The following is a 16,029-nucleotide window of genomic DNA, read 5'->3' on the forward strand; positions in this document are numbered from 1 at the left end:
AGGGAGAGGAACAGAGGTGCTGGACTTCACCACACCTAAGGTAAAGGGACCCCTGACCCTTAGGTCCAGTCATGACCAACTCTGGGGTTGTGGCGCTCATCTCGCTTTATTGGCCAAGGGAGCCGGCATACAGCTTCCGGGTCATGTGGCCAGCATGACTAAGCTGCTTCTGGCGAACCAGAGCAGTGCACGGAAATGCCGTTTACCTTCCCGCCAGAGTGGTACCTATTTATCTACTTGCACTTTGACATACTGTCAAACTGTTAGGTTGGCAGGAGCAGGGACCGAGCAACGGGAGCTCACCCCATCGCGGGGATTCGAACCGCCGACCTGCTGATTGGCAAGTCCTAGGCTCTGTGGTTTAACCCACAGTGCCTCCCGCGTCACCACACCTAGATGGCAACAAACGCGAAACACAGAAAGAAACGGGCATCCCCTGCCCTCCTCCCCGTCTGATACCTGTGACCATCACGGTTCGGATGTCTGCATTGTGCAGTAAGTGGATCACTGGAGCAGTCTCGGGCTTAAGAACGTTCTTCATCACCAGGAACCCCAGGAAGACCATCCCGCTCTCCACATCGTCCCTGCCGGCCCAAGGAGAAACCCCCGTTATCAGTGGGCCTCTGGGCAGAGCAGGGGAGCCCAGGCCGGAGAGGAAGCCGCTGCCAGGTTCCCAGGCACCTTGTCATGTCCTGGGCCTCTTCGAATGTCCCAATGGCAGCGAGGGGCTTGAAAGCCAGCCCAAGGACCCGGAACCCGTCGCTGGTGAAATGGCGCAAAGTCTGGGTGAAATCCGCAGGGACTGCAATGCCAAGAGAGGGGGTTGGTTGGTTTAGGAAGAGAAGAGTTTGGATTTGATATCCCACTTTATCACTCCCCTTCAGGAGTCTCAAAGTGGCTAACATTCTCCTTTCCCTTCCTCCCCCACAACAAACACTCTGTGAGGTGAGTGAGGCTGAGAGACTTCAGAGAAGTGTGACTGGCCCAAGGTCACCCAGCAGCTGCATGTGGAGGAGCGGAAACGCGAACCCAGTTCCCCAGATTATGAGTCCACCGCTCTTAACCATTACACCACACTGGCTCTCATGAAAGAATACAGAGGAAATACATTGCTACAAAAGACCTCTCCCAACAGCCCCACATGCCAAAGATGGCTGCTGAGGTGCTTTACCCACCCCTTGGAGGATCCCCCTCCTCCTTCTGCAGGACCCTAGGCAATTTCAGTGTAAATTAAACACTTTGTTGTTTTCAATTAACCATCTTGCTTCTAATTCAGATCAACTTGCAGCAGCAGACAGGCACATCTGCCAATCTAAGGACTTTGACCTTAACAACCTATTTTGTCAACAGCTACCGGATCTGGAGTGGCGTGGCCCTGATCGCCTGGGAGCAGGGCTAGGCTATTATTTTTTACCCCTACAGGTCCGTTGTGAGTTCCAGTTCCGTGTGTGCGGTCAGCAGTCCAATCCGCTGTCCAGCATGGCCTGGCATCAGGATCTGAGCAATCCAACTCCAAACTTCCAACTAACCCTGCAGGAGATGCCAGTAAAGCACCATCCGAGGGAGACATAGTGCCGCCAAGTGCAGACCAGGAAAGAACCATATCTAGTCACTTGGGGTGACACCAAAGCCCTTGTTGCCGCCAGACAACATCAGCCCTCTCGAGTCTGAACAACCAGGGACATTAGACTCATTATTTGCTGCCATATCTTTGCCCAGCTTACTGCAAACTACAATGTGTTTCCTCATTTTTTCAACCTCCCTACACCTTCCATCATCAAAGTGATGCTAAGCACCCCATCACTGCTCAGCTACTCAGGAGATGTTCCTGGGTGTTCCTGGGCCCAACACGCCCCTCCCTGGACCCCCAATGGCTCCAGCAAAAACAGAAGTGGCACAACACCCAGGAAGAAGAGAAACCAAGTACTGTATGCAGGTTAGTAGAGAGCAGGTAGGTACCGTATTTTTTGCTCTATAAGGCTCACTTTTTCCCTCCTAAAAAGTAAGGGGAAATGTGTGTGCATCTTATGGAGCGAATGCAGGCTGCCCAGCTATTCCAGAAGACTGAACAGCAAGAGGGATTGCTGCTTTCACTGCGCAGTGATCCCACTGGCTGTTCTGGCTTCTGGGATTCAGAATTTTTTTTTTCTTGTTTTCCTCCTCCAAAAACTAGGTGCGTCTTGTGGTCTGGTACGAAAAATACAGTAGTTACACCTGGTGGGAAGAAGGTGTAGCCTTCCAGAAAGGACATGTAGACTGACCCGATTCCTTATCGCAGAGGCTGGCCACCATCTCTGGAGACCCCTTCATGTATGCCTGCGAAGGTCCCCCGTCGGTGGGCTTCACCAGAACACTCATTCGCTGCAGGGCTGAGGAAAACGGGAAACGGCGGAGAATAGCCACGGGCGCCGGGTGCTCCTGAGTTGGACACAGAATGGCAGAATGGCCTCTTGGCAAGAGGGAGGGTAGAGAAGCCAGAGTCTTCCACCCTGCAAGCTCACTTTTTAGCGTTGCCATCCCAGCTTGCATTGGGAAGGGAGGGCTGATGAGGGAAAGGGGCCCAGGTCCTGTTCTCCCATGGGACCAAACACCCTCAAGCACTATTCCACAACACTCTACAACTAAAAGGTAAAGGGACCCCTGACCATTAGGTCCAGTCGTGGCCGACTCTGGGGTTGCGGCGCTCATCTCGCTTTACTGGCTGAGGGAGCTTCCAGGTCATGTGGCCAGCATGACTAAGCCGCTTCTGGCGAACTAGAGCAGTGCACAGAAATGCCGTTTACCTTCCCGCCGGAGCGGTACCTATTTATCTACTTGCACTTTGACGTGCTTTCGAACTGCTAGGTTGGCAGGAGCAGGGACCGAGCAACAGGAGCTCACCCCGTTGCGGGGATTCGAACCGCCAACTTCTGATCGGCAAGTCCTAGGCTCTGTGGTTTAACCTACAACTACTTGCAGGCAAATGCCCCACAGCCTCACCTTGCCATGAAGCTGCTCTCCCACTGGTGGAGGCCTCATCACCGCCAGGGCTCTGGTACCAAAAAGCTGGGTCGCTTGTGCCTCTGCTGCGTCCCCTTCAGTTTCCTCCTGGCTCTGGAAGGAAGGCAGGCATTAGAGGAAGCAGAGGCTCCCCCTCCATTGCCCCCAGCCTGGGGTGCCCACCTTGCATTGTCAGACCACTGGGCCCATCTAGACCTTTGTTATCACCACCGCCATTATAACAGGGCCGCTGCCCCCCAGGGAGATGTCCCTCTAAATTTCAACCAAGGGAGGCAACCACAAAGGAAAGCGGCCTAACAGGAGGCAGGAGGAGACTAAGAAGGTCCCAACTCCTGACATCAGCTCTGGTTCCCCAAGGTCTGAATGGACAGAGAGGTCTTCCTCCACCTCTACAATCCAGGTAAAGGTAAACCATTAGGTCCAGTCGTGACCGACTCTGGGGTTGCGGTGCTCATCTCGCTTTATTGGCCAAGGGAGCCGGCATACAGCTTCTGAGTCAAGTAGCCAGCATGACTAAGCCGCTTCTGGCGAACCAGAGCAGCGCACAGAAACACCGTTTATCTTCCTGCCGGAGCAGTACCTATTTATCTACTTGCACTTTGACGTGCTTTCGAAATGCTAGGTTGGCAGGAGCAGGGACCGAGCAACAGGAGCTCACCCTGTCACGGGGATTCAAACCGCCAACCTTCTGATCAGCAAGTCCTAGGCTCTGTGGTTTAACCCACAGCACCACCCATGTCCCAATCCAAGTTTCCTTTAAAACAGCAACCATGAAAGACACCAGACTGGAAACGGGCCTAGAATTATCATCATTTGCCACAATGGCTGCGTGCGTATCCCAGCGTTGGGGCTGGCCTCCCTTCTGTCTCCTCCAGCTGAGCTGCGGCCTCACATTCCTCAGCCGGGGTGACAAGATCCAGCCCCTCCTTTTGCTCTTGCAAACATGGCTCGGTGTAGTCAGAAACTCAGTGCCGTTTCCTCAGCAGAGCAGAGCTCGGATCGGTTCCCCTCCCTGCCTCTGCCTCTCTCTCACCCATCCAGTGGATTCCAGCAACTTGAGGTCCACAGGGTCTCCAATCAGCTGCTCCCCAAGCCAAGAGAGGGTGTGGCAAGTGGCCAAGCAGCAGAGCAGCGGGCCGCTGTCCAAGCAGCGCAGCTCATGGACGAGGGGCAAGAAAGAACCGTTCTCCAGGGGAACCACGCCCCAAATGTCCAGGCCGTCCTCCGTGAGGGTCCCTGTCTAGGGGAGACACAGGCTACGTCAGAGCATGGGCAAGGCAACAAGGCAGGTGAGCTTAGCAGCCCACTCGCACGCTGCCCTAGGACCCTCACCTTATCAAAGCAGACCAGGCGCACCTTCCCACAGAGGTTGATCCGTGGGGGACTGATGCAGAAGATCCCTTGCTGCTTCAGCCTGTTCTGGGCATAAATGGTGCCCACCGTCATGGCAGCCGGCAAGGCCGGGGGCACAATCACCGTCACGACATCCAGGGCACGCAGAATGATCTGCCGGAGTGTTTCCTGTTGGGGCGAAGGATGCAGGGAGTCACGGGGGAGCTGGGTCAGCCCCTTGGCCACCTAGCTCAGTACTTCCTACACTGGCTGGCAGCAGCGGCCCTCCAGGCAGAGGAAGCCCTACTTGGAGACGCTGCTGGGAATTGAACCAGCGACCTTCTGCAGGCAACGCCTTCTGCAGCTGCAGCCTATCATCAAGAAGCCCCCATGGTTCACCAGCAGCCAGGTTCTCCACACCTGAAGGGTTCCCTGCGATATCTGAAATGCTACATCAGCTGCACGGACGAGGCCTGACCCTGCTCCACAAAAGGGTGCTGCCTAGGTTCTGAGACATCCAAGGAGACTATTCTCCTCTTCCTGAAGTGTGTGTGTGTGTTATTGGCCAGACAAGATGGAAGGACTCCTGGGAACACCTTCGCAGGAACCATCCCATGCCCAAGCATTCTTCCCATGGGGAGTCTCATTCTCAACCACCAACAATTCAGAGTGTTGGGCGCGATACTGGCAGCCCTATTAACACTCTATGAATGGGATTCTTCCCATTGGAGCCCTCCCAGGGTCTCCCCTTGTCATTGGAGAGCCTTTGTGACCCCCCCCCCCCGTGAGGTCACTTCCTCTTGCTTGGAGAGCTCTCCCTGGTGTACCATTTCTTCATTTCCTTCCTGGTTCTCTCCCCAGGTTTGCAGAGTTTCATTATGCCAGGCTCCTTCACCTGGTGCCCTGGAATTTTTAAATTTCACTGCCTTGCTGCTGGCCTCGGTCCAGTATATCTGAAGGAGCGTCTCCACCCCCATCGTTCTACCCGGACACTGAGGACCAGCGTCAAGGGCCTTCTGCGAGAAGCCAAGTTACAGGGAACCAGGCAGAGGGCCTTCTCGGTAGTGGCACCCACCCTGTGGAATGCCCTCCCACCATATGTCAAAAAGAACAACTACCAGACTTTTAGAAGACATCTGAAGGCAGCCCTGTTTAGGGAAGCTTTTAATGTCTGATGTATTACGGTATTTTAATATTTTGTTGGAAGCCGCCTAGAGTGGCTGGGGAGGCCCAGCCAGATGGGCGGGGTATAAATTATTATTATTATTATTATTATTATTATTATTATTATTATTATTATTTTTATTTTGAGTCAAAATGAGTCAACGACTTGCTTGTTTGTGTTCTGCTGGTATTCCCCGTGGCTCCTCCTCCCCATGTTTGGGGAGGTTTTCCTGAGTTCCTGGGAGCTGCCTTAAACTCCTCGCTGGGCTAAGGTCCACAGCAAAAGTGCAGCTAAAACAAGCAAAGCAAAAACACCCAAAGGGTTCCTTTCCTGGCAGGCCAGCCGGAAAAGCTGGGTACAAAGTGCAAGGGGGTGTGGGGTCCAGTAGGCCTCCATGGGCGGTGGCTTGCTCTGGCGCAACCGTCAGGCGCACCTCTCTTAAGTTGTGAGAAGCACCTCTCAATTTGGGAGATGGGGGTGCAGGACGGGGGGCTCAGAAGAACCCTCACCGCCCCCCGTGGAACTTCACTGACCTTGTTTCGATACAAGATGTAGATGCTGTAGCCAGTACCAATAGCCGCTGGAGGACAAAGGAGAGAGAAAGGAGATTTGACTGTCACAATCCCACAATGGGGAATAATCTCACAGTAACCCTGAATTCTAGCTTTATGGGAGGGAGGGAAACTTTTTCCTATTCACATTTCTGCATGCTGTGCATAATTTTATCATTTATTTATGTGTTTGTTTGTTTATATAATTCTTATTAGATTTTCTGTTATACAGTTTAAAGTACTCATTTTTACATCATTAAGATATCAATGACCTCCCTTCTTCTCTTTCCATGGTTCATTTTGCATATCATAAATCCCTGCATATTTTACAAAAACCATACCATTCAGTATTCCATTATTGCATCCACCAAAACTGATTTGCACTGTTGAATTTATCTTAATGCTGCCAGCGTTTTCAGCTATTTCCCATATATTCAATAAACGTTTTCTAGTCTTCTCTATACATATGTTCTTCTTGTTCTCTTATTCTATATGTTAAGTCTGAAAGCTGCACATATTCCGTCAACTCCAGTTGCCATTCTTCTTAGGTTCAGACCTCGCTCGTTTTCCATTTTGGGGCTAACGAAACACAGGCCGCAGTAGTGGCATACATAAATAACCTTTTCTGACACCTGGGAATTTCAGTCTGGATTATCCCCAACAGAAAGGACTCTGGGTTGTGTTTTTTTTTTTTTTTGATAAAGTACTTTTGAACATTTTTTTCAATTCATTATGTATCATTTCCCAATACTATGCTGTGCATAATTTTATAAATTTCTATCACAACACCTCTTACTCACCTTTCCCCTAAACGACAAAGTCCCCAAACATCGCAACATTCCTCATAGGGGAGCCACTTCACCCCCTTGATTGCTTTATTTGTCCTTTCGCGGAACCTTTCCCAACAGTACAGTATCAACTAGTGCCAGGGCCTTTTCAGTACTGGCCCCGACTTGGTGGAACGCTCTGTCACAAGAGACTAGGGCCCTGCGGGACTTGACATCTTTCCGCAGGGCCTGCAAGACGGAGCTGTTCTGCCTGGCCTTTGCTTTCGACTCAGTCTGACCCTTATGTTTCCCTCCCCTTATGGTTTTGCTCTATGGGCTACTATTAAAATGAGGCTGCATTTTAAATTGTGTTTTTAACCTGTATTTTGAATTGGTCCCCCCCCTTTATGTTTTTATTGTAATTTTACTGGTGTTAGCCGCCCTGAGCCCTTCTCTGGTCAAGATATAAATTATTATTATTATTATTATTATTATTATTATTATTATTATTATTATTATTTTCTTTGTGAGGTGCAGTGACCATAACTACACACAGGACTCCTAAGGCGACCACACCATAGATTTGTGGCATTATGACACTAGCAGTTATTACAGTGGTGCCCCGCAAGACGAACGCCTCGCAAGACGAAAAACCCGCTAGACGAAAGGGTTTTCCGTTTTGGAGGCGCTTCGCAAAACGAATTTCCCTATGGGCTTGCTTCGCAAGAAGAAAGCCCATAGGGAAATCTCCGGGGACCTCTTTTAAATGCTGGCGGTGGGGAGCAAAGCCTTCCCCCCCCCCGGCCTTCAGAAGAGGTCCAGGAAGGCCGGCGGGGGCCGAAAGGCTTTGCTCCCCACCGCCAGCATTTTAAAAGCGGTCTGGGATAGCAGGGAAGCGCTTTCCGCTATCCCGGATGGCTTTTGAAGGCAGGCAGGGGGGAGCAAAGACTTTTGCCCCCCGCCCGCCTTCAGAAGAGGTCCAGGACCTCTTCTGAAGGCCGGCGGGGGGCAAAAGTCTTTGCTCCCCCCTGCCTGCCTTCCCGGGAGAGCGGAGAAACGCAGTGTTTCTCCGCTTTCCCGGGAAGGCAGGCAGGGGGGACAAAGACTTTCGGCCCCCCGCCGGCCTTCAGAAGAGGTCGGGGGACAGACTGTCCCTGGACCCGGTCTGAAGGCGGTTTCCATAGGAACGCATTAATTGATTTTTAATGCATTCCTAGGGGAAACCGTGCTTCGCAAGACGAAAAACTCGCAAGACGAAAAGACTTGCGGAACGAATTAATTTCGTCTTGCGAGGCACCACTGTATTATTATTATTATTATTATTATTACATCCTTTGGGAGGTGTGGTGACCATAACTGCAGACAGGACTCCTAAGGCGACCACACCATAGATTTGTGGCATTATGACACTAGCAGTTTTGTTTTCAATCCCCCCCCCCCCCCACGAACCCTGAGGCTATGAAGTTTTCCTTTTCCATGGCTGCCGAACAGCGGGCTGACATCTTCACAAACTTACCCAGGACTGTGAGAAAACCAACAAACTTCCATGCGTCTTTATAAAACCGAAAGCTGAGTGGCTTGGGGTGAAGAATGTAGCTGATGAGGTCTCCTTTGGCTGTGTAGAAGCCTGGCGAGAGAGGAGGGGAAGGGGGTGAGGCGGGCAGAACCCCAAAATGTGCCGAGGGAAATGTTCATAGTGCAGCAGCAGCAGCAAGCAGCAGCAAACTTCGAGGGATCAATGCAGCAGCCATGGCTCCAGGTCTCTGGCAGGCAGCGGAGCCAACCCATAGGGAGGAGGCCCTCATTGCAGGCTCAGAATCGCTTTGCCCTGGGGGCCTTCCCCCCTTGTGAGTGTGCAGGGGGCAGAGACCATGAGGCTGCAGTTTCGGAAAATGCCATCTCAGACACAGGAGAGTAAGGGCACTCCAGGAACACTGAGCAGATTGCTCTCCAGAAGACACTCAGCACCTTCAGCCAAGGGACTAAAACTGGGGGTGGGATGGGACGCACATCCCGCTTCACGAGGGTGGATAAAAATCAATGTGTTTTTTTTAAAAAAAAAAACAGGTTTTTTAAAAATCGATTTTAAAAATTTAAATCAGATTTCTTTAAAATTTAGATCGGATTTTAAAAATAAAATGCTTTATTTTTATGATGACGCTATAACTGATATTCTTATTATTAACTCTTTTTTGGTCTTTTTATTTTATTCATTCTTTGCTGTAACCATTTGTAATGTATTTGTAAGATGATGTTTTAAATCAATAAATATTCTATCTTTAAATAAATAAATGAATATAAAATGCTTTTGGAGGAAAAATCTTTCTAAATATAGTTTTCTATTTAAGTTACAGTACAGTCCAAAGGCTATTCATCAGGAAATAAGCATTTGTTTTAAGTTTTAAATGTAAGTCTAACGGTGTGTTTTTTAAAAAAAATTGTTTAACCACATCAGTTAACAAACATGGATACGTATGCTATAATGTTATTGTTTTAGTTAAATAAATAGTTTAAATTGTTATTAAGGAAATGATTGTTTTTCTCCTTCCAATAAAGTACAGCAGAAAAGTTGTCCAAATGTTAACTTATTAAACCTCACAATAATTTCATAATTATCTGTCTATGTACTTCTAATAGTATACCCAAATCAGTAATTTTTGATAGAACTGTAAAAACTACTCTGAAAATTGTTTATTATTCCAAAAATGAAACCTTCATCTGGTTGTAAATACAGTGGTACCTCTAGTTGCGGACATGATCCGTTCCGAGGTGCCGTTCGCACTCCGAAAAATCTGCAACTAGAGTGGCGCTTCTGCGCAAGCGTGGAGAATGATAGAGTGCATCTGTGCATGTGCAAAGCGCACAGAACACTTCTGCGCGTGCACCGAAACCCAGAAGTATACACTTCCGGGTTTGCCGCGTTCGCAAGCTGAAAAGACGCAATATGAACCTAACGCAACACAAGGTATGACTGTATTAAGATTATACCAGCAAAAATGAGTCTTCCTGTAAAAAAAATAAAAATTAAATCAAGTCTTACTGACTAGTGATTTGAATCGTGTTTGTTATGTACTGAAGTTCTCACCCTGGGCCAGCAGGGGGATACTGTAGATAGTTATGCAAATAAGGGATCGAAAGTGACGTTCAGTGATTGGATAGTTTTAGAAAATTGTTACAGTTACGTTGTACTGGAGCTCTATATAAGCAGGCTGACTGAACCCTTCAGTTCAGTTCTGTTCTGGCCTGTGAATAAACAAGAGCTGTTTGAAGAATCGCTGTGTCGTCTGATATGTTCACCCACAACCTAACAGTGTTTTAAATCAATTTGATTTAATTCAGTTTGATTTAAATCAAATCCGCTCTGCGCTTCATTCAGCTGACCTGTGCGAGTGACCACTGCCAGAACCTCAGGGCCCACGTAGGGTCTTGCCTGGATGACCTGCGTTCCGCAGAACAGCGTGTGGCGCTTGTGTTCCTCAGGGGAATAGATGGTGCTGGTCGCTTGGGGGCCTTCGGGCAAAGAGGTCTTCATCACTGGGATGCTCTCGCCTGGAGGGAAAGAGGCCCACTGAGGATGAATGGCCAACACCCAGCCAAGCCTAGTGGCAGGCCCTAAAGCAGCTCACCCCCCAGCCAGCACCCTGCTCTGTCCTCACCGGTCAACATGCTCTCGTTCACCAGGCACTCGCCCGTCAGCAAGGCGGCATCGCAGGGGACCTGAAGTCCATCCATAGGCACGACAATGCAGTCACCTGGCACCAGGTCCATGGAGCTCACTGTCACTATCTCTGTTCAACACCACCAGCCACCAAAAGAGAAAACGGGTCACACCTCTCCAGAAAGGAATAAGGCAAGAGTTCTCAGAAGTTTTAAAAAGGGAAAAAAAGCAGGCGTGGAGGCTGCAACTAGAGCTAAAGGGATACCGTATTTTTCGCTCTATAAGACGCACTTTTCCCCTCCAAAAATTAAGGGGAAATGTGTGTGCATCTTATGGAGTGAATACAGGCTCCATGGCTTCAGCAAAAGCAACGCAAAGCCTCCGGAGCGCAGTAGGACCTCCTGGCTTCAGGGATAGCCACCCGAAGCCTCCGGAGGCTTCGCGTTGCTTTTGCTGAAGCCTGGAGAGCAAGAGGGGTTGGTGCACACTGATCCCTCTTGCTCTCCAGGCTTTGCTTCGCTGGAGAAGCGCTGCACAGCTTTCCCTCTCTGCGCAGCGCCCCTTCAGCGAAGCAGGAGGAGAAATGGAAGGGGCTCCGTTTGTCCTGCTGCTTCGCTGAAGGGCGCTGTGCAGAGAGGGAGAGAATTTTTATTCTTGTTCTCCTCCTCTAAAACTGAGTGCGTCTTATGGTCAGGTGCATCCTATAGAGCGAAAAATACGGTAATTTCTAGAAAGGTCAGGTGCTCTCCTGTTTTTTCACCACTGGCATTATTATTATTATTATTATTATTATTATTATTATTATTATTATTATTGATACCCCACCCATCTGGCTGGGTTTCCTCTGCCACTCTGGGCGGCTCCCAACAGAAATAATAATAATAATAATAATAATAATAATAATAATAATAATAATGAAGTGATAAAGCACCAAACATTTAAAACTTCCTTAAACAGGGCTGACATCAGATGTTTTCTAAAAGTCAGATAGTTGTTTATTTCCTTGACATCTGAGGGGAGGGCGTTCCACAGGGCGGGCGCCACCACCGAGAAGGCCCTCTGCCTGGTTCCCTGTAACCTCACTTCTTGCAGGGAGGGAACCGCCAGAAGTCATCCCAAGAGATGGAAAAACCCAAGAGCAAACATCAGATTAAAAGGTTGCTGAGGAATGAAACGATTCTGCGATGAGACACAGAGGAACTCAACCAAATATACAACAGAGGCAAAGCCGAACGAACGGCAAAACTCGTTACAGGGCGAGATGAGCAAAGGAAGTGGGTGGTCAAGGCTAAGGAGAGAGAGCGAAACATGGGAGAATTCCCTTCCCAAGAGGGAAACAGCCTCAAGGACGGGGGAAGCTGTCGGCGGCTGCTCGCTTACCTCCGGAGGCTCTGCGGATTTGCAGGTTGACTGCCATCTTCACCATCTTCTGCAAGGTGATGCTTTGCTGCAGGGGCCAAGCGTGACGGTAAAAGTGTCAGGAGGGGCAGAACTAGTACCAGCCGCCAGACCTCACTCTGGAGCTCAACGGGAGTCCCCTCCCCTGCCCTGCCCACATGCCCAAGAAGTGCCCGGCCAATTTGAATGCCAAGGGAATTTGTAGCCAAGGAAGCTACAGCACTGGAACAGCACACCTGAGAGGCACTGGTGGGTGAGGCTGCATTCAAAGGTGCCTGGCAGCCCCCACACTGCAGGGGGCTATGCTTGAGGGTTGAGGCTGCCTGTAGGGTTGCCATACAACCAGAATTTCCCAGACAGTGTCTGGGCAGAAAACCGCAAGACGTCTGGGAAAATCTGGACGTACGGGAACGGTTTTCCTTAAAAACAGCTGAAAAACATCTCAGTCAGTTTTATTGCACATAGGCAAAGGCTGCCGCAATGTACACAGAATTATTTGACAATCAAAAGAAAATATACTGAATTGATAAAAAAGACTTAAAACATTTATATTATTAAAACATTACGTACTCTAAACAGAGCTATAAAAGTACCCCAGTTTACAAAGAAAAACATTAAACAATAAAATTCATAAGCTAAAATCGTCACATGGTCACTAATGTTAAAAACAATATCAATTAATACAGTGTGGAATTTATACTCAGAGTTTGGTGACAAAGATGCAGTGGTGCCTTGCAAGACGAAAAGAATCCGCTCCGCGAGTCTCTTCGTCTTGCGGTTTTTTCGTCTTGCGAAGCAAGCCCATTAGCGGCTTAGCGGATTAGCGCTATTAGCGGTTTAGCGGGCTTAGCGGATCATCTGATAAGCGACTTAGCAGATCATCTGTTAAGCGGCTTAGTGGATCAGCTGATAAGCGGCTTAGCGGATCATCTGTTAAGCGGCTTAGCGGATCATCTGTTAAGCGGCTTAGCGGATCATCTGTTAAGCGGCTTAGCGGATCATCTGTTAAGCGGCTTAGCGGATCATCTGTTAAGCGGCTTAGCGCTTAGCGGATCAGCTGATAAGCGGCTTAGCGGCTTGGGAAAAAGGGGGGGGGAGGAAAAAAACCCCACAGGAACTCGCAAGACATTTTCGTCTTGCGAAACAAGCCCATAGGAAATTCGTTTTGCGAAGCACCTCCAAAACGGAAAACCCTTTCGTCTAACGGGTTTTCCGTCTTGCGAGGCATTCGTCTTGCGGGGCATCACTCTAGAGCATAGCCTGAGGTAGATAAACAGGATCAAATAAATTCATCTCCTTTACAGTTAAACTTTGTCCAGAAAGAAGCTCAACAACACTTTGTGTCCGGATTTGAAATATGGCAACCCTACTCAAGGGCACACACACACCCCACCCTTGTGCAACCGAGGCTGAGCCCACCTTCCTCGTCTCATAGAGAGAGATCCCGATGGAGACCGCAGAAATGAGGAAGATGCAGGCAGCGTAATAATAGTACTCGTCAAAGCTCCACAAGACGATGCTGAAAATCTGGAAGATGTAAAACGGGTTCAAGACCTGGAGTGGGGAGGACAGCAGAAGGGGAGGGCAGAGTTAATAAAACCTTTATCAGAAGATGCAGGGCCACTCGCAGGAAGACTGTGAGTTGGTGGCTCTCAGAACAGGGGGGAAACCCTCCCCAGATGGTTCCCAGCTAAAACCATTTTGTGGACCACACTGGAGCTCAGCTTCCTCAAAACCTAAGCTTCTGCCCCACTGAAGTCTGTCCTGTGAGGGCAGGGGAGGCCGTTCTCTATCAAATGACCCCCCAAACCAGAAAAGTACATCCGAATGGGCACTGCCAGCTTGTCTCGTCTAGGGAACCATTTTCCCAGGGAAGGAAAAGGTCTTCCCCTTCCCATGCCCAGCAAACCAGGGTGAAATGGCCTCGGTCCAGTATACCTGAAGGAGAGTCTCCACCTCCACTGTTCTGCCCGGACACTGAGGTCCAGTGCTGAGGGCCTTCTGGCAGTTCCCTCACTGCGAGAAGCCAAGTTACAAGGAACCAGGCAGAGGGCCTGCTCGGTAGTGGCGCCCGCCCTGTGGAACGCCCTCCCACCAGATGTCAAAGAGAAGAACAACTACCAAACTTTTAGAAGACATCTGAAGGCAGCCTTGTTTAGGGAAGCTTTTAATGTTTAATAAAGGTAAAGGTAAAGGTACCCCTGCCCGTACGGGCCAGTTGTGTCCGACTCTAGGGTTGTGCGCCCATCTCGCTTAAGAGGCTGGGGGCCAGCGTTGTCCGGAGACACTTCCGGGTCACGTGGCCAGCGTGACAAAGCTGCATCTGGCGAGCCAGCGCAGCACACGGAAACGCCGTTTACCTTCCCGCCAGTAAGCGGTCCCTATTTAGCTATTTGCACCCGGGGGTGCTTTCGAACTGCTAGGTTGGCAGGAGCTGGGACCGAGCAATGGGAGTGCACCCCGCCACGGGGATCTGAACCGCCGACCTTTCGATCGGCAAGTCCTAGGCACTGAGGCTTTTACCCACAGCGCCACCCGCGTCCCTTAATCTTTAATAGGCTATTGTATTTTAGTGTTTTGTTGGAAGCCACCCAGAGTGGCAGGGAATTATTATTATTATTATTATTATTATTATTATTATTATTATTATTATTTCCATAAAGGCAAACCTCATCTCTCAGCAGCCTGAAGTAAGAATTTACAGGTACATCGATCAGGTTCCGCCCGTAAATCTTTCTCCTGTCCAAGCAGAGAGTGAGGAGAGAAAAGAATGCACAGGTCAGTTTTGGCACAGGATCCATAATATCACCAGATGTTCTGTGACAGGGGCTGAGGGTTGCATCTGTGTGCATTTCTAGCCTACCCAACCTGGCTGGGGGAGCTGAGAGGCCCCAGGAAAACATCAACATCAAAGAGATATAAAGCACTGCTTAAAAAAAAACATGGAAGAGCAAAACAAAAGAAACAAATCTGCACCCCTTCCTAGCTGAGGCCTTGCCACAGAGAACCAGATCAAATAGATTTTGCAGCCCTTCTGATGGAGGTAGCAGCTGGGGTTGGCGCTCACGGAGAACACACACACATTGCATTGCATCTTATGAAGGCTGGAAAACCCAAAGCGAGATTTAATCCAACAGTTTTGTGCAACAGCCCCTCCAAATGCAGAAATCCACCAAAGCACCCATTCTGAACACTCTGAAAACAGCTGAATTTAAAAAACCCTTTTTTCTGCTGAGTTTTATTGCGTGTGCCAACAAATGTTCAGTTAGTTGTTGTTTTATTGTGACTACAGCTTGTGTCAGTTTTAGACATTTTGTAAGCCATTTTTATAAGAGTCAACAACACACACACCCCGCCCATCCCATGGTGGAATATACATGTATAAAGCAAAATAAAGCCCCTGTGTTTAAATTACTGTGGTACCTCGAGTTAAGTACTTAATTCGTTCCGGAGGTCCGTTCTTAACCTGAAACTGTTCTTAACCTGAAGCACCACTTTAGCTAATGGGGCCTCCTGCTGCCGCCGCGCCAAAAGACATGATTTCTGTTCTTATCCTGAAGCAAAGTTCTTAACCCGAGGTACTATTTCTGGGTTAGCGGAGTCTGTAACCCGAAGCGTATATAACCCGAGGTACCACTGTAGAGCATTAAGTGTGAATTGCTTATTTCATAGATTTAAGGAGGGATTTCAAAGAAATAATTAGTGTTACTCAAGCCAAGATAAATCAGCCTTTATTAATTGATCCCTCTAACCATCCCTTTCATTTCATTGCTGGTGGGGGAGCAAAAAGAGAATGCGGGCATTTGAACCAACAGCCTCTGAACCTTTTGGCAGAATCTGCTGTTTTCACAGGATCCTCAGTTGTGCAAAATTAAGAGTAAAATCCAGATTTCTGTGGTGCAAAAATCAGAGAAGCTTGGCAAACGAAAGACAGGTGGCAGCCTAGGGGCAGCTTTATGACCCTTTGATAGGCATCAATGCTATTCATGCTCACCTGACAGCTTGTTCTTCAGCGCTTAGTCCACAGAGGGAGAGGTGGATATCAGAGAAAGTCCAGCTTTCATCCAACACACTGCAAAATACACAGAAGAGAGAGACAAAGAGACAGCCTGTATCTGCCAGCAACAGGTTAAAAACAGGCATTTCCTTATTTCGGAG

At 49.0% G+C, this 16,029-nt stretch overlaps 1 protein-coding gene across 2 annotated transcripts in view; it reads right to left on the reverse strand.

Annotated features, from left to right (window-relative positions):
* The window catches only part of ATP13A2 (ATPase cation transporting 13A2), a 47,431-nt gene that overhangs the window by 12,844 nt on the left and 18,558 nt on the right, over positions 1-16,029 (reverse strand). For both annotated transcript variants that reach the window (XM_081923236.1, XM_081923235.1), the window contains exons 7-20: positions 15,866-15,943; positions 14,541-14,610; positions 13,291-13,425; positions 11,854-11,920; positions 10,472-10,603; positions 10,197-10,364; positions 8,332-8,442; positions 6,031-6,077; positions 4,333-4,521; positions 4,034-4,240; positions 2,980-3,093; positions 2,262-2,418; positions 682-802; positions 460-584 (exon numbers count right to left, since the gene is read on the reverse strand). In XM_081923236.1, coding sequence (XP_081779362.1) covers positions 460-584; positions 682-802; positions 2,262-2,418; positions 2,980-3,093; positions 4,034-4,240; positions 4,333-4,521; positions 6,031-6,077; positions 8,332-8,442; positions 10,197-10,364; positions 10,472-10,603; positions 11,854-11,920; positions 13,291-13,425; positions 14,541-14,610; positions 15,866-15,943 — 1,721 coding nt within the window. The remainder of the gene's footprint in view (positions 1-459; positions 585-681; positions 803-2,261; positions 2,419-2,979; positions 3,094-4,033; positions 4,241-4,332; positions 4,522-6,030; positions 6,078-8,331; positions 8,443-10,196; positions 10,365-10,471; positions 10,604-11,853; positions 11,921-13,290; positions 13,426-14,540; positions 14,611-15,865; positions 15,944-16,029) is intronic.

Source organism: Podarcis melisellensis (assembly GCF_964234715.1).
Source record: "Podarcis melisellensis genome assembly, chromosome: 8".
Taxonomy (NCBI): Eukaryota; Metazoa; Chordata; class Lepidosauria; order Squamata; family Lacertidae; genus Podarcis; species Podarcis melisellensis.